Below are 25,422 nucleotides of genomic sequence, written 5' to 3' on the forward strand. Positions count from 1 at the left end.
AATAAATTGTGAACATCGTGGAGCTAGTCCGAATTGACTACGTCTTTAAACGCACAAAGAAGAAACAAGAAATACCCCTATCAGAACAGGCAAATTGTAGAAGGTAGTACGGTCTAACTCGGTTATTACGATCGCGGACATAGCGAGATATTGGATGTAATGAGGAAACATTCGTTGACATTTTGGTTTATGATTCTCTCCATACATTTATTCACTGATATAACGAGCAACTTATCAGATATACCGAGCTAAAATACTGTTAATGTGTCGATCGTTAAAAACATTTCGACCCTAAGAAACAAAATCCGATCGGACAGGATGCCGCCAGGGTCAGATTACGTTTATGACACTAAATAAATGTCTAAGTACCTACCTAATAATTGGTATTTCGGCGATTTCAATAAAAAAGTATCCACGCATATGGTTGAAAATCTAAGGTTTGTGAAGTCCGTAGGTACCGACCAGCGTTCATTACAAGAAACAATTTCTTTTGTAGTTTATGAATGCCATGCTTGTTTCGGGGATTTTTAGGATGGTTTTCAGATTTTTATTTTCGACTTTTTGTGTAATGTGACCACTCATTTAAAAATACATATTCTCTGATATAACAAGCAAATTTAGTCGGTCCCATCTTCCTCGTAATAACCAAGTTCGACTGTATTTACATGTAACAGAAAGTTAATGGATTAAGGTCAGGTGAAGGGCAACACGGGATTATCCCTAACATAGGTTCCACAGATCTTCGGTCTCAGATCGGTGTACGGAAAGGAAAGAAAACGTAGTAGGAAGTCGTTCGAATTAAACTAAATAAATACTTAATTAAGAAATGAGAAAGGAAATTAGACTTTCCTTGAATCTCTTCAGTTATCTAAAAATGATAAAAATTGTTTATTTTTCTTTCCGGGGTAGGTGCCACGCAACCTTGGCAGTAGAACACAGTGATGAGATTTTAAATAAACATTTAGTACGCGGCTTTGAGACAAAATTAGAAAAATGAAATATGAAGACAGTAATAAAAAAAATCTTTTAGTTTAATGATTCGCAAAGTTTATAAATGTCTAAGAATATTAATTTATTTGCACGAAGAGCAGCTTTCTTTGTTTTTTTGAGGAAAACCGCGGAAAAATAATAATATTGCATAGTACGTAATTACGGTTTCACCGGCAGAGTTGTAAAGTGAAAAATAAAAATATCTGTTGGTAAATGAATGAATCAGACTGCTCGAAATAATAAGTACACATGATGTTTTTATTATTTCGATTTAGTATGACATCTACTCTGTTAAGTAGAATTTATGTTCACAGAATCTCAGATCTTTTAATTACATATGTTGCATTGCAGAATAAATTGTAGAACGTAGATCAAGTACAATAAAATGAGCTAGGTAACGATAACAATTTCTGATACTTATACAGAAAAGTACTTCTATAATCGAATGAGTTTTTTTGGAAATAACCAAATGCAAGATACTTACGAACCTGCGATCCACGGATGTAGAAGGGGGTATTATAGCACTGGCCCCCTATGTTAGAACTTGCGAGTGCCAGCTGCCCGGTCGACATGACATCATATGACATCACTGTGACGTACTACCGGAGTGATAATAGCATTCGAGAATATAACGCTACTCAGACAGTGGCGCTATTCATTGTCACCATACACATATATAGGTGTTTCATCGTATTAATATCTATGGTGAGCACTGTGCGCGGGCGGCATGCCTCGAGCGTGTATTGGCTGACGTCACAATTACGTCATGTCGTCTGGTGCCACACGAGTCGATAGTTAGGAAATCGCGGTGCTGTAGGGCTACAGACACACGGCAGCGCAGTGGACGTGCGTAGACACAGGGTCTTATTTGATTCCAATTGTATCCGATTAGAATCATCAATTGGATAAAACAAATTTTATTGGTGATTCTAATCGGATGCAATTGGAATCAAATAAGACCTGCGTCGACGCACGACTACGCACGTCGACTGTAATGCCGTGTGTTCGCACCTAAATATACATATATTTTGTTAGTTAATTTAAATAATGCTTGAGTTTAACTAAAACAGCTGTTTTCATTCATGTTTACCAATCAATTCGTAATAAGAAAAGATTCTTCTTCCCTTTACCAACTTATAATATTGTTCTGCTTGATTTTAAATAAAAACTGATACATTATTTGAGTTTTATGATCAACTTCCGTTTATTGCGATTAGATTCTACCGATGACGCGCCCATCTTTCGTCAAAGACCTGTCAGACAACGTTGTAACTCAAGGAAAACAATATCGATATCAATTAGGTACTTAATTTTATAAATTGATTACGTATTGATGTTTAGCTATTTACTTGGTGATGTTATTTTATCCTTATTGTTGGTTTACAGAATCAAATTTTTGGTCAAATATAATTATGGTAAATGCATTGTTACAATGTTGGACACAATCTAATAATAAGCACTAATCTACATGAGATCGAAACTGCATGCACATTGCAATGCAGTGGCGCACCCAGGGGGTGGGCCAAGGGGCCCTGGCACCCCCCAAACATGAAAATTATCTCAATGATTTTAAACATTGAAATTGAAAGCCAATAAACTATACCTTTGGGTTTAGACAAATAAAAACACGGCAAAAAAATGATTTGTAATTCTCCAGCACCCTTTTTAGAAAAAAAATTTCGATTTTGATTTCTAACACAACACTAATGTCAGGTTTTTTAGAAACCCAATTCCTAATGGAACTGTCAAAAAATTCTCGGTGGCCATCCGAATTCCGGAGTGGTGTAGGTCATGGCTGGGGAGGGCTGACAGGGCTCTAGCCTGGGGGCCCGGGCTGTGGGGGGCCGGCGTGTCGGGTTGAGCAGAAAAGTGAGATAAACACACATCATAAATTAGCTTTAATAGTAAAAAAAAGTTGCCTGCGGCGCTATTATACTTCATGGTCATGAACATTTTCAATTACTTATATAATTGTGCAATATTTTTTTTGATTATTATGTGTCGATACTCGACAGCTCCATTATTAACGTAGATGTATTACAAATCGCCAATAATGCACTGTATAAGTACCCTTAATTTAAACTAAAACACAATTTGAAAAACGTTGACGTAGTTTTTCACACTGCCTTTAATTTTAGCGGTAGGTAGGGGGCCCGCCAAATATCTTAGCCTGAGGGCCCGTTTCAGGATGTGGGGACCATGGTGTAGGTACACCGAGTGGAGTGGTAGACAAAAGACCGATAAACGAGAAATTAGGCTCTGAAGAAGAAAAAGAGCCTATGAGACTAATTTACATTCTCCTCCTTGGGCCCCCCCCAATATTAAATCCTGGGTGCGCCACTGTTGCAATGAGACAATAATAATATTATGTAGACGCATTCGTTGCATGATTGCATGGTGTTATAAATACAGAAGTATGAAATATGAGGCCGAGACAAAGTTATTTACGCAACATCGATCGAGACTGGAATAGGTGCATAATAATTGTATTGTTATATTCAAATTAAATGCGAATTGCAATTTATGACTGTGGGTTTCACATCCTGCATGATAACGAGACACATCCTACGTACGATTTGATCCTTCCATGAAAAACGACTAGCGAATACACGTCGTATAAGCATTTCGATAATATTATGATCATTTATTTCAGGGGTAGTCAACCTGGCCCTACCGCCCACTAGTGGACGTTCCAGCTTGCATGGTGGGTGGTAGGGGTTTTTAAAAACATTTTCATTATGTTCTCATAAAATTCCTTTCCCTACCTCATATCTTGTGGAATCAGGCTTTAGTGCTGTTAATCATATTATGACCAAAGAAAGAAAACGTCTGAATATTTCCGAAAGAGGAGACCTTCAGTATTTAGTTTCGCAGCGGATCTCATTAATGATTTATTTAAGGGGGGACATGCTCGTCGAAGGTCAAAATTGAGTTTTTATTGTATTTTCAAACCATGATTTTGGACACTCCTTAAACGTTGTAGATAATCTATTTATATAATTTTGAAGCCTTATTATCCTTTATAGTTATTTTAAACATTTGATGACTGCATAAAGTATTTTTAATACATAAAATAGTATTCTTGTAAACCTCTCGCTCTAATGTTTTAGAATATAGTCATATTTCGGTACATAACTGTGCAGTGGTGTTAAGATTTTTTACATTTATTAATTTTTAAACGCATTTATAAAACTATTAGCATAATTTATTACGAGATAACTTTTGTAAAATATTCACGATAAAAAATTATATTGATAATCTCTGTGATCCCAAATTTGACAAGAATTAGGCATTTTATTATTCAAAAAATCGGCAAGATTAACGCATTTGAAGATGATTCTAAAGATATTTATTATAAGCTATGTCTTTGACCATTCAAGTGTGATAAACATCTTATGAATAATGATTGCTTTATAATAATTATTGACCTAAGAATAAGGTAGTGTTTTTTTGAAATACGCCATTCCTTTTGTCATTCCCCAGAGGTTTAACTACAACATACGGCCGTAGCCATAAATTGACAAACTATAATTGAAGTAGGAAGTAAAATGATATTAACGCGCGTGTTTGAACATGTACCGTTTAAAAAAAAATAAAAAAAAAAATCGGTTAGGTACATGTTCAAACACGCGCGTTAACATAATTTTACTCCCTACTTTAATTATAGTTTGTCAGTTTATGGCTACGGCCGTATGTTGTAGCTTAACCACTAGGGAATGACAAAAGAAATGGCGTATTTAAAAAAAACACTACTTTATTCTTAGGTCAATAATTATTATAAAGCAATCATTATTCATAAGATGTTTATCACACTTGAATGGTCAAAGACATAGCTTATAATAAATATCTTTAGAATCATCTTCAAATGCGTTAATCTTGCCGATTTTTTGAATAATAAAATGCCTAATTCTTGTCAAATTTGGGATCACAGAGATTATCAATATATTTTTTTATCGTGAATATTTTACAAAAATTATCTCGTAATAAATTATGCTAATAGTTTTATAAATGCGTTTAAAAATTAATAAATGTAAAAAATCTTAACACCACTGCACAGTTATGTACCGAAATATGACTATATTCTAAAACATTAGAGCGAGAGGTTTAAAAGAATACTATTTTATGTAACAAAAATACTTTATGCAGTCATCAAATGTTTATAATAACTATAAAGGATAATAAGGCTTCAAAATTATATAAATATATTATCTACAACGTTTAAGGAGTGTCCAAGATCATGGTTTGAAAATACAATAAAAACTCAATTTTGACCTTCGACGAGCATGTCCCCCCTTAAGTAATTAAATGCAATTTCATCAGACTTCATGCTCCTTCATATGCAAAGTATAAATAAAAATAAAGATTTAACTGGTACAGAAAGTTGTTTTATAATGATTTATTCTGCCAAACTTAGCGAAAGTCTGACATAAATTATTTTGGTAAGCAATTATTATTATATGCTTTAACTTGCTGTAACTCTGCTTTATAATTTTTTTTTAAAGTAAGCTTTATAAAAGTTACTTCCCTACTTTATAAATCACCATTACCGTGGAACCGGCGGGCGGTAGGTATAAAATGGTTTACTACCCCTGATTTATTTGATAATGCATTTTGATTCATATTTCTGTAAATTGAGAAATGACTACAGGGTTTATAAATAAAGTCACCAATCTACTCCACTCTTCTTCCGAATACTGGTCTAATCAGTGTCTTCAGTTTGAGTCTAGCTAGATCCGACCTTAAACTGGTAGTTTCTAATATTCATTCTTTCTTATAATAATAGTAGAAAAAAATAGCTCCCCCTACCATTGCCATACACGTGTTTATTGCACGCAGCAGATAATAATAATATTATATTGTATGTTACAACGTTAAAAAATAAATGAAGTAGGTATAGTATATCTACATTACAATATTTCAGGTCTTTGGTATATTCTGCTAACGTGCCTAATTTATACTATACCTGACACACATTATAAGTTTAAAAAAATTATGAGTACGTAACCAACATTTGTTTGTGATGTTATATTATTATGAATGCAATATTTTAATAGTTGTGAATCATCGATTTGATTAGTGACTAAACATTTTCAAGAAATCTAACTAGTCTTCAACTAAAACCCCTTAAACTCACGCGTTGATTGTTAGGTAAAAAATTACAAGTAGGTATGTAAATACAATATTGATAGTATTTTTATGTTAGTTACACAAATATAGCGATTCCGCGAAAATATAGAGTAAACAAGGTGGACACCAATATTGTATGTTAAACAGAACTAGAAGTCAATACCTAGGTATACAATCACTAATCAGTATAATATTATTATTATCATTGTAAAAGATTCCATTGCTGGTAGATATATAGGTATACCAACTACTTTGTGTTCGTTTTTCATATGCCCTACATTAAATACTAAATAACTGCTGTTCAATTACTATGTAAATAAATACAGGCACGCACACAAGGGTGGGGGTGCGGTAGGCTCTGGTCCGAACCCCCCAGAAACGGAAAAAATACAAATTTAGGTAGATAGAGTATCACTTTTTCTTATTCTTTATCAGGATCTCATGACTGAGGATCGTGACCCGGATGATTAGGCTGTCGAATTGCCTTCTGAACGGGTTGGCACCATTCGTCGACACGCAAGGCAGTGTGGCCACTGGAAGACCCATCAAATGTGGAATGTTTAAAAGACACGGACGAAATAAACGGACACTAATAGCAGTAATTATGACCGTTAAACCACGCCCATTCGATAACCACTTGTGGATGCGACAGCTCGCAATAACTCATAAGTGAAAGCCCTTATTTAAACCTGCCAGGCTCAAAGTGCGGAGTGCCTGGATATGGGGAATATACCTGTAGTCTGCGATTCAAGCGCCGAGATGTAGTAAGCGGATTAAACGTGGAAGTCAATGGCACCTGCTAGTTTTTTTTAACCCCACCCCTCTCACCGCCTCTTTAATATATAAAAAATATTATGAATATTTAAAAAAAAATGGACGGCCCTAAACCATTTTTCTGCGTGCACGCCTGAATATTTAAGAAAGGGGATAGGTACTATTTGATGTACATAGGGGATACAATTTAGGGAAATTATCTAACCATATGGCAACAAAAGCTTCTATATAACAATAGCGAACTCGACAATGCATTGGCGAGATGAATTTAACTTATATTGCAACGAGAGGGTGACAACTTCATCAGAATAACTGCATACTTTTTAATCGAGGGGAAAGCAGACAGTACCTACTTTTATCAATTCGTTGACAGTTCAATGAACTTTACCAACTGGATATTTAATAAACAAACATGTCGGTGAGTAACTATTTCAACAGTGAAATAATGTTTCAATTTATAAAAAAAAAATATTTGGCATTACAAAACACCATTTAATCGGTGAGATAAATTTTTCAATAATCGCAAATCACTTCTCGAGATGCTCTTAAACTCGAGCAGAAAAACACGTTGGTTGGACGCTTGACATAAAGTCAACGGTGTAAGAGTTGCGGGAACCGATTCCCCGGAAACAAGCACACAATGTTGACGCAACTTCATTGGAAGAACAACAGTGAGAAACAGTTCAGCATTGAATCTTAGTCTTTCTGATGTACATTGTACATCCTGGGTTGAAGCTAGTAGCTTCACGCAGCTGGGTCATGTAATCCGGTGTACAAAGATAACAAGGAACGGTTTTAAAAAATCTGGAATTAAATATATCGTATTCGGTCAATTTTCGCATGGGAGTGAAACACTCCGTCGTCGTGGCAGGCCATTTCTAACTGCGTAGGATGCTTCAGGACTACCCATAAGCTGCAGGGTTGACATGGCAAGAAGCGCGGGATTGGATCAATTAAAGTGGCACGTGTAAGCACTTCGGCTGTGGTATTTTTTTTACGTAAATGACAAGGGAAAGAGGTAAACGATGTGCGCCAACGATATGGAGCGACCGTGAAAGTAATCGCTAAAAGGATCCGCTAATTTAGAGTAGCAACGTGATAATTGATGAAGAAGAATAAATCAAACATTATTGATAAAACGTGATTGAGGAGTTAGCCTTTGGAGCATTTTTCATAATACGATTATCAATATAAGATATAATGTAATTATAATGTGTTTGTCATCTTCTTTTCGTGTCATATCCATTACAAGACGCCTTTGACGATTCTGCCAATCTTTTATTTGTCTGCCACTATCCTGATGAAGATTGTAGTATTCATCTCAAACCTGTCTGGTTGGGGCAAACTGTGGTCGCAGTCATCCTTAGTCACCACCTACTCAAATCTCTTTAATTATTACTGTCACAAGACCAGACGATGAGCAATTACGGGTCATAAGACAAACGTGATTGCGAATACAGTCAGTCAGCTCCAGAGACCGAACGGGTGCGTGTTGCCGATCCGCGTTAACTAGCGAGTGATTCAAAACATATCTGTTTGACCTTCGTTGCACTAAGTTTGTTATGGTTTGAGTGAACGTCGCGTCTATATCATCTATCGGATGGTAAGTTGATGAAGCAGGATGGATATGGATTCCATCCTGAACTTATCATCATCATTCACCAACCTCATAATATATCATGCATCCAAAGTATACCGTCCGTTTACCAGTGCGTGAACACCGAAGCGGCTCCAGCGCGCGCCAGCCCCCTCAACATCTTCAAATTACAGTCCCCTGCTAAAAGCGCCACCACTGTCTAAGATCTTTAACCAAGAACGTCCTTCTTCTGGCATAGCATCGATTACAGGAAATCTTCCTCTGAATAAATAATATGATGCAAATTTCTCGGGATCATGCGGCCAAAGCATGCTAACTTTTTACTTTTTGTCATAACGATAATATCTACATTAAATAATATATTATAAAATATTGTAGGGAAAATCTAGGTACACAATACAATATTAAATTGTCTTTAAGTAAAGACACCAAGGAAAGCTTAACTTCCGTTGCATGCTAACAAAACGGATTGTTTGTTATTCATTCCATAAATAAGCGTTACTTATGTGGGCCTGCTACAAGAAAATATTCACACATGTTCACTGCACGGTGGGTATAAAGAAGCCAATATAGCGATGGATATTACTAACAAGTATTTTTAGATGCATGTACATTTTACATTACCGAGAAAACAGATTTAACACGCAGACGCCGTTATATTGTGATCGTAAAAGAAATCCATCAAACGAACAAAAATAAACAGAGGATTAATCTGACAGGAACATGTCTCAGCGGCCAAGACGAGATGGGGGTTGATTTTTTGTCATATTGTTATAATACGGATATAAATGATGTTTCATCTTAAATTTAAACGTGTAAAATAGCGATGAGACATAATTAAGTTATCGTAGTATATTCTTGGGTTTCCACCGTGTCTCCTTCTTCCTTCTTTACTCGACGATTCGGGCTCGTTGCAGAGGCCATAACCCAAGAATATACTACGATAAAAAACAACCGTGAAAGCCTCAAACATTAATTAAGGCCATGCATTAGTTGAGGCACGGTCTAAAAAGATCGTTGCTAGGCGATGTGCGGATTGCGGGTCGCGGGTGCAAAAGACGCCTGTCAAACGAAATATTATTTCTCATATAAATCCAACATACGTCCATTTTATGTTCTGTTTATTATTCTATTAGTAACAATAATAATATATTCATTGACATGTTTTCTTTTTAAAGTAAATGGGTAACGTTTTTAGTCATCTTTACACGATTTTAGAATTAATTGGCCCGTCGCCATCACGCAGCAAAGTGACGTATGTCTGACTCGACGTTCTCTCAATGAATGCGAAGCGAGTACAAAATTTCGTCGCGCGTACAGTTGAAAATCATTTGGCGTTTCACTGATGCGTCACCTTAAGTTAATTCAAGTGTAACTTTTTAGCATAGTAAAGAAGATCGTCCATGTAGTGTAGAATGTAGACGACATTATAATCAATCATAATAAAATACGTGTCGATAGGATATCCGATTGCTATGAATCAAATAATAGATAACACAAGTTCTAGAAAAACGATAAGTATCTATTACGGAAAATCGGAAACGAAGAATGATCTAAGAAGGAAACACGATTTAAGTTTAAAAAAAATGGATATTATTAGTAGGTAATGAAGAGATTGGAACACAAAATAAAAAAATGTACGATTGATGGTTTTAAGATGCATTGTTAGAGGCGCATGCTAAGAATTCCATGAACGGTAAAGAGGACAAATGTTTGCGTACTGAAAGAAATAAACGTGAAAACTGGCGAACATAAACAAAACGTATCCAGAAAAACGGATAGCAAGTCTCCTGACACATTGATGGTCCGACCAAACGAAGGAAGTTACGAATCTCTCGATAACTTTTCATTTATTTTGAAGTGAGTAATGCAGATCACTAGAGATACGAGGGTGGGTCAATAAGTCCTTAGAAAAGCCGACAGGTGGCGCGACTAGTACTGTAAGCGGTTTGTTTTCATGCAGCGGCACTACCGATTCAGTATGCTGCGAAGTTTCAATCAGATTGGTCGGGTTGTTGTTTTTTATTTTCGTACATTAAAAAAAAAAATTTGCTTGTTTACAAAATGGAGAAAATTGAGTTTAGAGCTGTTATTAAACATTTTAATATAAAAGGGTTAACAGCAAAGGAAATAAAAAATGAGTTGGATTTAGTTCACGGCATATCTGCTTCTTCACTTGCAACTATTTATAACTGGTTAAATGAATTTAAACGTGGTCGTACATCAACAAAGGATGAACCACGCTCAGGACGTCCTGTAGAGGTGACTACACCAGAAATGATCAATAAAATCCACGATATGGTGTTAAGTGACCGAAGATTAAAGTTGAGTGAGATAATTGAGGTTACAGGGATCTCAAAAGGTAGCGTCATTTCTATTTTACATGACAAATTGGGCATGAAAAAAGTTTCTGCAAGATGGGTGCCGCGTTTGCTCACAGTCGACAATAAACGCAATAGGGTGGTGGCCTCTAAAGCCCTGTTGTCGCTCATGCAACGCAATGCGGATGAATTTTTTCGTCGCTTTGTGACTGTAAATGAAACATGGATACACCACTATACTCCCGAGACGAAAGAACAGTCAAAGCAGTGGATTGCGAAAGGCGAACCATGTCCAAAGAAGGCGAAAACCGTAAAATCAGCTGGTAAGGTTATGGCTACTGTATTTTGGGATGCACGTGGAATTATTTTCGTTGACTATTTGGAAAAAGGAAAAACAATAACAGGGGATTATTATGCATTTTTATTGGACCAGCTAAAAAACGAAATTGAAGAAAAACGGCCTCATTTAAACAGGAAAAAAATCCTCTTTCATCAGGACAATGCCCGTGTTCACACATGTTTACGATCAATGGCTAAAATTGAAGAATTGAAGTTCGAATTGGTCGACCACCCACCGTATTCGCCAGATTTAGCCCCCGGTGACTTTTTCCTTTTCCCAAACTTAAAAAAATGGCTAAGTGGACAACGTTTTTTTTCAAATGAAGAAGTCATCGATCGGACAAATGCTTATTTTGAGGACCTTCCGAAAACTTATTTTTCTGACGGTTTAAAAAAAATTGAGAAACGTCTAACCAAGTGTATTGAGCTCCAAGGAGATTATGTTGAGAAATAAAAAAAAAATACAAAAATAAAAACTGTTTTAATGCTTTTTTCTAAGGAATTATTGACCCACCCTCGTATATAGGTATCCAGGGCATTTAAAAGGAGTCACAATACTGCTCTGATAAGTAAAAAGACAGGTTTTGGTTTTAGTGAAATTGTTGTAGGAGAACCCAAGTTTTAAACTACCCTTTCTCTTATAGTATGGATATTAGATTATCTTGACATAATCTCTAATTACGTATATTTTCTGTTTACTTATCAGGGTAGAATACTCCACGGCGAAGGACACGAAAGCGAAGAGTTTAAGATGAAAGAAAGAGACTAAAGATGAAGAACTGTTACTACTAAGCTTGTAAGCGGTATGAGTGAAACGTAGGAAAACTTGCACTTGTACATCTTCCAAAACTAAAACATGTCGAAAAATAGGCGTAGAAGTTAATGGCCCCACCAAACCACACCCGGTCTTAATCGGGCGTATCACGGAACCCTACGTTTGGCTGTGAAGCATCATTTATATTTTTATGACTGGGAATGTCTCAGGAGCAGTTACCCAAGACTAAGGTCGCCATGCACTCAAATGTGCTTTGACTGAATTTACATGACTTTAAGTTAAGGTACCCGTGGGAGAGATGAGCACGTAGAGGCAATATTAAAAATTGTAGTAGGTAAATAACAAATTAAAGCTAATACAAAACTGCCGAACATTTAAGTGAAGAGATCTTCACGTTGGCAGTATGACGCAGCAAATTTTCTAAATGCAATAATATTGGCGTTTGTGGCGACCAGGTCGGACGGTCCGATGGGAGATTGCATCCTGTATTTTTCCGCCACATGGACATGACGGGTAACGGGTAACAAGACCAAGCTCAAAGAGCCTGCCAGCGAAGCCACCATGTCCAGTCAAGAATTGACTGGTATAATGATCTGGAGTCAAAGCGGTTATAGGCAATGGACAACATTCAAAACAAAAGATTTGTCTGCATACTTGATCCGTGAGGTTGTCGCACCACTGGTGCGCGACCGTCTTCTTTCCGCCGTTCTTGCCGGTGTCGATGTGCGGCGTCAGAGGCCCCCCGGTGAAGAGATCCTCGAGGCCGTCGGACATGTCCGAGATGAGCGGGGGCCTCGACTGCGGTCCCACGAAGTCGAACTGTCCGTCCCACATGTCGTACTCCAGCTCGGCGCAGTCGTCAATCTCGCTTGACTCGCTCACACTCATGATTGCGGATTTTTTATTACAACGATCATTTAAAACAGAATGTTTCACACGAATTGATCATTCGTAACTATCACAGATTTTGTTTCACCTTACGATTTATTAATTTTCACAGTTTTTAATATTATATCATTTTTACAGTCATGGTTGTTGTCCACTTTATATTATTATACTTAGCTGAATGCTACATAAGTAGCGTCAGCTTACTAAGAGAAATATTATAATCATTTCCGAAAAGTTCACTACTTTCCTAGTTTATTGCAATAATCTAAACAAAACAGGAGAATAAGTTAAAAATACAGTCGAACTTGGTTATTACGAGAAAGATGGGACCGACTGAATTTCCTCGTTATAAGCATTACTCGTTATATAACATTTTTCGCGCCACATACTATTTAAGCATACCTAGAACATAAAAAATCTGAAAACCAGCGTAAAAATACCCGAAACAAGCATGACATTCATAACTACAAAATAAGTTGTTTATTGTAATGAAGCGCTGAGCCGCCGGCGCTGGTAGGTACCTACTGACTTCACAAAGCTTGGATTTTTTACATGCAATTTCAACCATGTGCGTGGATACTTTTTCAATGTTGTCGGCGAAAACACCAATTAGGTACTTAGACACTTAACTAATGTCATAAACGTAATCAGAACCCGGCGGCATCGGTCTAGTAAACTGCCCGGTCGGATTTTATTGCTTAGGGTAAAAATGATGTTTGTAAACGATTGATACAATAGTTTTGCTCGGTGGACCCGAGAAGTAGCTCATTATAAAAGTGAATAAACGTATGGAGAAAATCATTAACTAAAATGTCAACGAATGTTTCCTCATTAGATCCGAGATCTCGCTATTTCCACGATCGTAATAACCAAGTTCGACTGTTACTTATTTTGAAGGAGGTATGAAACATTAAATTGAAATAATTTATCAAAAACTTTTACATGTTCAAACAATAGCGTAGCGTGAATAAAAAGGAAACAAATTTAGTCAGGTGTGTTCGGAAAATTATTACTAATGTGTTCAATTCTTTAAAAACCACAATAGTCATCATCACGTGATCTGATAATAAAATCCGCGGTTAGAAATAATTAAATAATGTATATTTCAGACGCGTTGAAATACATAATATTATTTAACTGCGCATAAAGTGAGCGCCACAAGGTTTACAGCTAGACCCTAAAGACGATTAGCCCTCAATTAGGATGTTTTAAGCTTAAAACAATGACTTGGAAATTTTCGCTACTCTTATGGAGACGCTATTGCGCAAAATTGTAGAGTCCACGATTAGTTTGGATCTCTGCATCTCAGCGATAAGAAAACTCAATGGGGGCATACTACTGCCAACATACCGACAAATGAAGGCTTCAATTGGTTTACAATGTATGCACGCGTCAACCTATGCAAATTTAGCAAGAGCTTATTCTATATGTTAATCAATGTTTCAAATGATTTTGGTTTAATAATACTATGCATAATTAAATAGTAGAATTGACAGCAGTGACAAAGGGTGGAGGTATCCCGTCATATAATGCAAACTAAACTTTGTCAGTCATACGCATTTGTTTTCATTGAAATAAGACTACAATTATTTACAGGGTGGTTAGATTTTAAAGTTCAATTAAACCCTTCGAAAACCAAGCCATAATAGAGAATAGTAAAAAAATACTTGTCTGTCTATAAAATATCTAAAATTATGCAGTTAAATCATACATAACTTTGAATATTTTACAGATAGGTAGAATCACAGAACAGATAATAAATAGAATACCGATAGCTATATCCAATACGCCGCATCTTGATGCAGGGTTTCGAATGTGTGAGTGTCCTACAAAAATGAAGCACGCATTATGCACGTGCAACGTGTAATACACCAACATTAAATGAGCGTAAATGCATAAACCGAGAGCAGTTTTTAGTATTCGACGTAAAACGTATTCTTAACACGTGTGTAAGTTTAACCCGGATTCTTCCTTACTCGAGTCGGTTACCTGCTTCGCCTTACCCGTTATGTATTTCACTTCCCATTATTTCTGAGTTCCCTGGGTAGAATATTATTTTTTATCTATTATAGTTTGGTTTAGGCAGGGCTTAATGAATTTAAAAAAATAGCCAACAACATGTGCAGGTACTTAATATGTATTTCTAATTCAACGAAAACAAATAAAAAATATTATTGAAAAAGCGTGCACAATTTTGTCGGATGGCTCAAAAAACACCAAAACTATTACGGTTTAGTTTAAGCAGGGTTTAATTGGTTTTTGAAAACTAAACTATACAATCTGTAAATTGTCGTCTTAGTTCAATAAAAACAAATACGTACGACTAACAAAGTTTAATTTGCACTATTTATGTCGGATCTTAACAGCCTACCTCCACCCTTCGCCACTGAGTATGTATGTCGATTAATATCGATTGTATAGGAACAAAACACGAGATAACTGATTCTTATGAGATGGCTACGGGGAATTCATACAGATATAAATCGCGCACAGTTTGGTGCGGTTTGGTCATGTAATGTTTCCACTGGGACAACTTGGAAGGGGACACGACGTTCGTTACACCACGATGTACGCAGCGACGTTGCTGTCGGCGTAAGAAAAAGCAAGCAGAGGTTACAACCGTCAGTAATGAAGATAAACTACCATCAAGAAGTAGAATATGTCTGTGTGTAAATTCAGTTTATTATCGAAATCTGTTGAATATGTAATGTGGCCAGTGTTGTGTTGGAACAGTACCTATAATATTATCAATGCGTAGATATACTTTCATCGCAGATGTCAACGCTCTTGTAAAAACTTCTCTCATGCTTGCTGGTTGGATTGCTTTCATATTACCTAATTCAACAACTGAGAGCAATACGACAATAAGATAGAATAATTGCAGTTTTTGAATGCATACACATTGAGTTTTCTTTTTGTCATGTGGTCGAGCGAAGCGTGCTACCAGTGCTCACGTACACATGTCAAACATGGACCTAATTCATGAGATCCAAACATAAAGAATGGTGCGACGTGGCATGACAATTTATTGGCTAAATTCATTATTTAACATTTATGTCAAAAATAGTACATAAGGCTGCGGACACACGGCATTGCAGTGGACGTGCGTCGACAGGGTCTTATTTGATCCCAGTTGCATCCGATTAGAATCAACAATTGGAATCAAATAAGACCCTGTCGACGCACATCGACTGCAATACCGTGTGTCTGCGCCCTAAGCGTTTTAAGATAATTGAATCATGCACAAAAACATTTTTGTTACATTGTGGCACTAATGTATACTAGATGGGTATATGATGTCTATTCATCGATGAATCGTCAATTGAATTCTCAATATGGAAAAACTCACTTATTAGGAATTTTACACTGGCTATCAACACGTATGACGTATAAATTCCCTTAAATATTTTAGTACAGAGCTTTTATAAGTCTCTATCAGTCTACCAGTGGCGAAGTGTGGAGGTAGGCTGTTAAGATCAGTCATAAATAGTAGTACACACTACATACGCATGTTTTCATTGAAATAAGACGACAATTTACAAACGGTGACGGTTAGTTTTTAAAATTCAATTAAACCCAGCGAAACCAAGCCATAATAAAATAATAATAGTCAAAAATACTCGTCTATAATTATATTATACATAACTATAATATTTTATCGATATAATAATATTGTTTATCTATCATAGTTTGGTTTAGGCAGGGCTAAATGAATTTAAAAAAACGAAACAACAGTATGTGTAATAATATGCATTATTAATTCAACGAAAACAAATAAGTATGCATGAAAAAATGTCCACAATTCTGTCATATCGCCCAAAGTACAACAAAACTATTATGGTTTGGTTTAGGCAGGGTTTAATTGATTTTTAAAAACCAACAAAATCTGTAAATTTTAGTCTTAGTTCAATAAAAACAAATATTATATATGACTAACAAAGTTTAATGTGCACTATTTATGGCGGATCAACAGCCTACCGCCACCCTTCGCTACAGCAGTCTACTGTTATAGCCAAATCCTTTGGAAACCAAATATATAAAAGAAACCCTTCTTCTACCAAATGAACCCTTCTGTTGTTTCCCTATCAACAACAATGAAGCAAGTTTAAGTTTGTCACGAGTAGCATTTTTCTATGCAACAAAATAATTAACTAGTTGTTATCTAATTATTCTCTTTTAAGTGTGTTCTATTTTGTTTCTCTTTGATACTATGCTTAGGCTCCCTTTCAATGGAAGAATGATTATTACAAAATATTTGGAAGAAAGCAATGAATACGCATACAAACGATGATTTGCGATGCGTAAAAATATCCGTACAATGGGAGCAAAGTCCGTCTTAAAAGTTTTGCGGAAATAATATGTGGGAGTGAAAAGCCAAAGCGAGAGAAATGGAAGGGCCTGGGTAGGCCTTCATCCAGCAGTGATTAAATCTCGGCTGAGGCTGGTTATAATGAAACGATGTCAAAATGTCATACGATGAAATCATCGTTAAAATGAAATTAATTTGTTATGAGATTATAAGAAAGTGTCAATGCGAAATGGCACGGGTCACAGAAATCAAACGGTCAGTGATTATTTTTTTTAGCATGGTGACAGAAACAAGTGAGAAATTTCGATGTAAATTTTCGTGATCTTCGCTGACATGAGGAATTATTAATTAACCAGTAACTTATGCAGTGCGTAGTGAATGACGTAATATTTAATTATCGAAAGTGCAAAATAATGGAATTGTGTCGATTTAAAATTTGCCGGCTGCGTTGGGAATGTATTGATTATTTTTTTTAATCAACAAAATTGAGCAACCAAATTTTTATCATTAACATATATCTACCCATTAGGGTACAATACTAATATTGTTAGCTAGCTGGGATTAAAATTGTGGGGAGAACGGAGGTCGATTTGTCGGAGTTCCCCTCAAAATATCTGGTTAGCGCTTTGTAAGAGGGTTCAATAAAAATCCCTATTATATTAATGCTACATGAAGGATGTTTGCAACGTATTTCATTAATAATAATATGTAACCCATGTAACGACATAGACCGAGTTCACGCAGCCCACAAAATTGGGCTGCATCAAAGTGTTATATTATAATATACATATACGCAATTTATAAATTGCATTAGAACTGTGTCTGTCCCAGAAAAGGCCTGATTTGTATCTTATAGATTTTATTCAATTGTACTAATTAATATACCTACATGCGATAAAAAAAAAACTAAATATATGGTATGCCTAGATATAAATTGGGTAGGTACATGTTCGATCCTAAGATCATTATTTAGGTCTCCACGGAGTGGTTCACAGTGGCGCACCCGGGATTTAATACTGGGGAGGTGGGGCAACAAGGAGAATGTAAATTAGTCCCATAGGCTCTTTTTCTTCTTCACAGCCTAATTTCTCGTTTATCGGTCTTTTGTCTATTGCACTCGGTGTACCTACACCACGGTCCCTACATCCTGAAACGGGCCCTCAGGCTAGGATATTTGGCGACCCCTCTACCTACCGCTAAGATTAGAGGCAGTGTGAAACACTACATTAACGTTTTTCAAATTGTGTTTTAGTTCAAATTAAGGGTACTTGTGAATTATTGGCGATTTTTAATACATCTACTTTAATAATGGAGCTGTGGAGTATCGACACATAATAATCAAAAAATATATTGCACAATTACATAAGTAATTGAAAATATTCATGGCCATGAAGTATAATAGCGCCGCAGGCGACTTTTTATACTATTAAAGCTAATTTATGATGTGTGTTTATCTCACTTATCTGGTCAACCCGACACGCCGCCACCCCAGGCTAGAGGCCTATCAGCCCTCCCCAGCCATGACCTACACCACTCCGGAATTCGGGTGGACACCGAGAATTTTTTGACAGTTCCATTAGGGATTGGTTTTCTAAAAAAACCTGACATTAGTGTTTCGAAATTTCTGTGTTGAAAATTAAAATCTAAGAAATTTTTCTAAAAAGGGTGCTGGAGAATTACAAATCATTTTCTTGCCGTGTTTTTATTTGTCTAAGCCCAAAGGTATAGTTTATTGGCTTTCAATTTCAATGTTTAAAATCATTCTGATAATTTTCATTTTTGGGGGGTGCCAGGGCCCTTGCCCCCCCCCCCTGGGTGCGCCACTGGGAGTTCATATGGGTTTTTACGAGAAATGACAAATTAGCCATTGACTAAACCTGTTGGGTTCATACTCCATACCAAATAATTTGGATATCATTCCTGGGCGGAGCATAATATGATGCTCCTGTAGTGGATGTTATAGTAACATATTATTCTTTGCCAAGAAATGATTTCTAGCTCAACCCAATTAAGTTAATGCACCTGATCAAACACGCATTGAAGAACACAACACGCATGTTTACCCAGCCACGGGATCGAATCGGCGACCCATGGCGACTGAGACGACCACTATGTCAACTAGGCCAGCACGTGTGAGAAGATATTGTAAAGCGGATCATTATATTGAACCATGAATCGTAAGTAAACACTATTTTACGAGGAATAGTTATTAGCCATTTTCCCAAACCACATTGCAAAACAACATTAGAATTTTAGACAGCCGCGTAATTCGAACCCGAGTTTCACGACTTCCGAGTGGGACACTCTTTCCGGCTGCGATCGTCTTGCTTATTTTAGTAACTATATTATTATAATAAATGTATTTAAGATTTTATAATATATTATGTAAATTAAGTATACCTAATCATTTAGTTTTACCAATACGCGGAAATTACGTAATTATAAGTCCACATAATATTATTACAGAGAATTATTTTAATTTTAATTTTCAGTTAAAATGTATTGTTTCCTTATTTATTATGTATAACAAACACAAAGGGATTTCGATTCGTTCGGTAAATTAATATTCTATTTACACTTTTAATAAATTGATACTACAAAAAAAATATCACGAATACGCAATAAAATTGGCTTGATATTTTAAACACTGTCACAAAATCAATTAGTTGCCAAAAATACTTCTAAATAAATCGAACATTATGATTTAAATTAATGAAATATGCCAATACAAATATCATATTAATGTATGACTACGTAATAATGTCTTTCTATCACGCGTTTGTCATGTAGTTTTTAACGTGAACACAAAATTTGATTACAATTAATAATTACCGATAAACTTTTACACTAATCACAACATTGCACGGTAAATTATTATTACAGACAGCTGACATTGGTTTAGTAAACATGTAATTATTATTTTCTTTATATTATACACTCCGATAACCCTTCACGAGTTCACTGAAATGTGTCTACAACGAAACTAAACTCAAATGATATTTTATAACTTCGTTACAATATGTTTCTTATCAGAATTGTTTGGTCGATATGTTCATAAACCGTCGTTTTGACAGCGACACGCGAATTGAAAGCAAAACAGCACTGATTTGTTTTGTCAAACAAAAATGTTTTTAATAGCAGGAACATCACCACGATTATTCATGATTCATTTGTGAACGTGAATAACACCATAGTTTACGATTCACTTAATATTGGCTTCGCGTATAAAGTTTAGTTCGCGGAATAAATCTTACGCGTTAACGCAAATAAAATCGAAAGCAATGTTGACAGCCCGCCAAATGGGATGTGAGTGAAGTTGGCCGCGAATTCGATCGGGTTTTCGAATTTGGAATAACATCGTGCATGTTGCCAGTCAATAAACAGAATAATACAAGTAGGGGAAAAATCTACTATTATTAAGTGAATGACCGCCTAATAATAATAATTGTAGATCACTGGATACGATATCACATTTGTATTACATACTAACCTGTAATTTATTGTAAGAACAAGAAAAATAATTTTAAGCGAATTTTTCAACAGCCGGAATGTCATGGTCATAATTATTGATAATAGCCACTAATGTTAAATAATATAGGTACTTAATGATCAATAAAATTCACATAGTCAATATTGTTTAGCGTTACAAATTATATAGGTACGTTACAACTTGTCTACCGTGATGTTTCCTATATTATATTAGTTTCAACTATGAAAGTGAACCATTATTATTTATTTAACAATTTATTATAAAACCTAGTCAGCCGTGCAAACGTCGAACGAGGGGTTTGAATGGTCCCCTATTGGGGATAATTTGAATATTTTCTATAAAAAGTTTTTTGTTCTACTAATTGTGTAGGTACCAGTGTTGCCAACCGTACTATAATTATAGTACAATACTATAATTTTGTTTCTGCAAAAAATGTAAAATACTATAATTTTACGCCGAATATGCCAAAATACTATAATTTTAAAGGATTCGAGCCGAAAAATGTTCCTGTACTATATTTTTTACAGAAATACTATAATTTTTACGCCTTTGTACTATAATCAGCATATAAAAATATGGCAACACTGGTAGGTACCTACATTAATGTTTTATTATAATTTAGTTATTCTCAACAAGATTTGATTTTATTTGCTGCACTCCTTACAAACAAATATCATACACAGTCAGTTTGCTGAAAACAGCTCTATACTAATCAACCGACTCCTCACTGGCTGCATACCGCCTAATACCAATACGCCGACCAATGAATGGCCCCGATTGCCTTACAAATTATCATAAATTGTGTGCGCAACTGTACGAATTGAACTTAAAGCTTACCGTATATTGCAAATCAATCGTAACTCTTCTTGACCATTGTGGATAGTGACATAGGTATGTCCTAGTCAGTTTCTCCGGGATTTGAGTAAAGAGGTATAGTGTTATTGAATACGGGTTTACGTGGTTTATGCATTGCGGAAACTTATTACAATAATTAATTTTCACTAATTTGTACAATTGGTACGAAGGGAGAAATTGGGTGAACACAATATTATTTCAGCAGTCAAACTTACTGTAGAAACGTAATTTAGTACATTTATTTGCACTCGGTGCAGTGGTGCTATGTATGTGGCATTCAAGTCAACTCATACAATATACCCGCGGTTAAAGAGTGTGCTCGTCCGTAGTCATTTGGCGGGGCGCGGCGCGGCGGCGTCTTGCGAAACTCAAACGTATAACCGTGTGTATTATTCCCGAAAAAACACACTGTCTACGAACATTTTACACACGGTTATACGTTTGAGTTTCGCAAGACGCCGCCGCGCGACCACTACGTTCGTGCACTTATAATAAGATGAGTAATGTATTGTCACCATTGTCTCAGTGTTGCAAGATGTTGAAAATCAAAGACGACGTTTTTATGTTCGTAAAGTAGTGCACATATAACGTCTACGACTTACAAGGCTAAATGGGCTAAACTTTACATAAAAATGTGCTCTTCTGTTTTTGTTTTCAACTCCAACATTAGGTAGTTACATTGACCAATGTATCAGCCAAAGTATGAACTTTCTGTAGTTTCCCGGATTCAGGAACTAGCTTGTTGGCTCAGACGCAGTATTATTTCATGCAACTGATTTTTGTTACGAGCCGAAGAGAACAGCCCAGCGTTATAATTAGGGAGCGGATTTATATGCAACAAAAAGCATGATTATATGCATGCATTTATGCACTTAAAATTAATAAAATATGCACTAAAATCGAAGAAATATGCAGTTAAAAATTGACATTTACAATTAGAATTTACAAAATAGTTTTTTCACAAGTACAAATAATTGAATAATAAATGTAATGAAAACCAAACATATCTTAAAAAACATAAACGACACACTTAACTATTCCTAAATACTATTTTCTGTTTTTGCCCGAAAAAAAAATGCAATATTTTTTTCAATATTATGCTCTGGCATTAAATTTTTCCGCATAGGTATGTGTCAGTATTTTGTTTATATGCGTAAAACGACCTCAGGTGATTGGGCAAACTTTAAATAAAAGTGCCCGAGTTGACTTCAATAATTTTTCTGATAAATCCACAGCTCGAAGATGGCATTAAAATGCAAGTGCATCTAAACTATCTACCTTTCTAACTTAGTTATATTTCGATAAAATAATTTAAAAAAACTAAAATTATAAATTCAAAAGCTCTAAATTATGCATTTATTTATGAAATATGCACTAATGTCTCAAATATGCATTTATATGCACAATAAAATTTTATTTCTGGATTCTGCATCTTTCAAAACGGATTTCTGCGCAACTCTCATATCTGTGCATACACACTAAGAAAACATGCACTAGCATATAAATCCGGGCCCTAGTTATAATATATTGGGCAACTATGACAATCATTATTTGTCATATTTATTCATCGATATCGCTCTCTAAGCAAAGTTTAGTTACCCTCCTAAATCATAATCCAATACATAATGGAACGACCTCGTCAAATAAACGATAAGCGATATCAACATAATTGTGTAAAAAAGAACCACATGTAAAATATACCAGTAAACAGTTTTAATAAATTTCGGTTGGGGTGCCACTAAAAATTGTTACCTATCCAATAATTTGGTTCGAGACCGGAACACATTTTTTTTTATTTAAACTAGTTGTCTTGGTGCAGAGGACATGGTAAAAAAATAGCTACATATTTTAATGTTAGCGTCAAATTTTGGCAGGTAACCTACCTTACAAAGTACCTAATCTAAAGTTAATCTACACTTCGCCTGAAAACGATGTATACAACGTTTGTAGCATTGCGGAATTCTTTTTTTAGCACTCAGTCACTAACTATAATAATTCGTGCATGTGAGTTATATTTTAGGATATATTGAGATAGCAGTCTGACAAAGAACTTTCGTTATTGTGAACAAGTAAACTATAACCGGCATGGGGTCACGACCCAACATTACAATTCAAATCCCCCGCGACGCATAATAATTAACACAGACGGCGAGTTATTATTACATGATCAGTTTATTTTTCGCGTGTAGCAACACCGCGGCGCGAAGTTTTCCAGCGCATTCCGCGTCTGGTTGGGGCGTCGGCCGTTCCAACACTGAATTAATGGAGTCAATATTGAATAAATTGAATGACAACAACATGTAAGCGAGGCGGTTGCAGGCCTGGCGACGTCCAAGAATGGCCGTGTGAAGTCGATTTATGTCGAAATTGAGATACCAATGAAACGATGTCCGAAAACTATTGAACATAAACTGTAGTTCCACGGCAAAACGTGATACCCCGAGGTGTAGGTATTTCACTTGTATAATTATTTAATGTTCACGTTAGGTACTTATCAATTAACGTATACTAAGCGGAGAATAGGTATATTAAAAGACTTGTTTTACAAGGGATGATTGTTAGGTACATTCGCACAACCCATATCGGTCCCTACTCTGATCATACTCAGATTTAAAAAAATCGGTGTGTGTAGTTATATACGCGCGTTAGAAGTTATACCTACTTATTTGGCGTAACAAAACAAAATAAGCCTGAGTCTATTAATATTACAATGGATTAGGTTGATGAAAACGTACGCGATTCAAAGGTGTCTCATATAGCACATGATAAATGTAATTTTATTATTGTATTGCACCAAAACTCATCTTTGCCATACAGCGGTTATAATCGATTCAGAAGTGCCCATGGTTAATTAATAAAAAATCAAATTTTAATACATTTTTTGTTTTGTTTACCAACTCAACATTCACAAAATTCATTTATTTATTGATATATAATTTTACTCATAAATAATACTTACATAAATATAGCCTCAAATCTTGATACACAATCTTTACAATGAAAAATAAATATACACGCCAATATGTATTCATAAAGTTTTATGAATATAAATTAACAGTGTAGAATGTTACGTCTCCAGAAATTTGTTTATAAACATATATATTTATTATGATCATATACAATATTGGTTATGTTTACAACACGTGCTGTTTACTTGGTTGTATTGAACGACTAACTAAATGACACTATGCGCATGCGCATGTACCCTTGAGACCGAAATGAATATAATCATAATAATAAATTATGTGTTACATCGGCGCGCGCAACTTCGTCATACGCCAATAATACACTCTGGTCTGTTTTCCCAAACGCGCCAAAAGAAGTATAACCTCAAAAATGTGATTTGATTTTCAATAAGTGATCTTTTCACAGGTTAAGTCGAGTTCAAAACTTTTCCATTTACACGGCGCCCTGATCTATAGAGATTCTTACACGATGCATTAATATATAACATATTATGTTTTAAACACGCAATTATTGCAATAATTACTTTTAGAATCACATTCAAGACGTTTCTTTTTTTTAGCTTTTCCGAGCTGTTAATTAATATTAATAATTAAATTTAAGTTAGTTCTATCCTAATTAGACATGTAAGTATAAGAATATGTTCAACGAATATGTCGCCGCCAAATCTTAGTTTGTTGCTTAACTTAGCGTCGATAACCTACGAGCGCATGTTGCTAAAATTGATAGTTTTTGTTGTCAACATAAAGTCAGTGGTAAATATTTTTAGTTAATTAAGTAGAAAAGATGGTATTACGTTTCATATGTTAGTTGATTTATTTGTATATTATTATATATTTTAATATCAGTGCCCTAGTGTTTCTTTAGAATAACTTAAATTGTGGATATCTTTACCTAATGGTTGCATTTTGACCGCTTAAAAATACTATATAACGTAAAAAAATAGAAAATTATATTTTAATTCTGAGCGTCTAGTGCGAGCACTTTGGGCGA

General features: G+C 35.4%; 1 protein-coding gene across 12 annotated transcripts in view; it reads right to left on the bottom strand.

Annotated features, from left to right (window-relative positions):
• Positions 1–25,422, bottom strand: part of nuf (rab11 family-interacting protein nuf) — a 245,548-nt gene that overhangs the window by 25,848 nt on the left and 194,278 nt on the right. The window contains exons 1-2 of one of the 12 annotated variants that reach the window (XM_085960047.1): positions 23,629–23,721; positions 12,578–13,076 (exon numbers count right to left, since the gene is read on the bottom strand). The exons of 4 other annotated variants lie outside the window; for them this stretch is intronic. In XM_085960047.1, coding sequence (XP_085816173.1) covers positions 12,578–12,811 — 234 coding nt within the window. In that variant the 5' untranslated portion in view covers positions 12,812–13,076; positions 23,629–23,721. Of the gene's footprint in view, positions 1–12,577; positions 13,077–19,520; positions 20,433–23,573; positions 23,722–25,422 lie in introns of those variants that run through there. 7 more of the 12 variants (XM_085960050.1, XM_085960046.1, XM_085960045.1 and 4 more) reach the window with 7 other exon arrangements.

The sequence above is a fragment of the Rhyacophila brunnea genome, unplaced genomic scaffold (genome assembly GCF_057557595.1).
Source record: "Rhyacophila brunnea isolate RB1 unplaced genomic scaffold, BYU_Rbru_1.0 scaffold_9, whole genome shotgun sequence".
Lineage (NCBI taxonomy): Eukaryota > Metazoa > Arthropoda > Insecta > Trichoptera > Rhyacophilidae > Rhyacophila > Rhyacophila brunnea.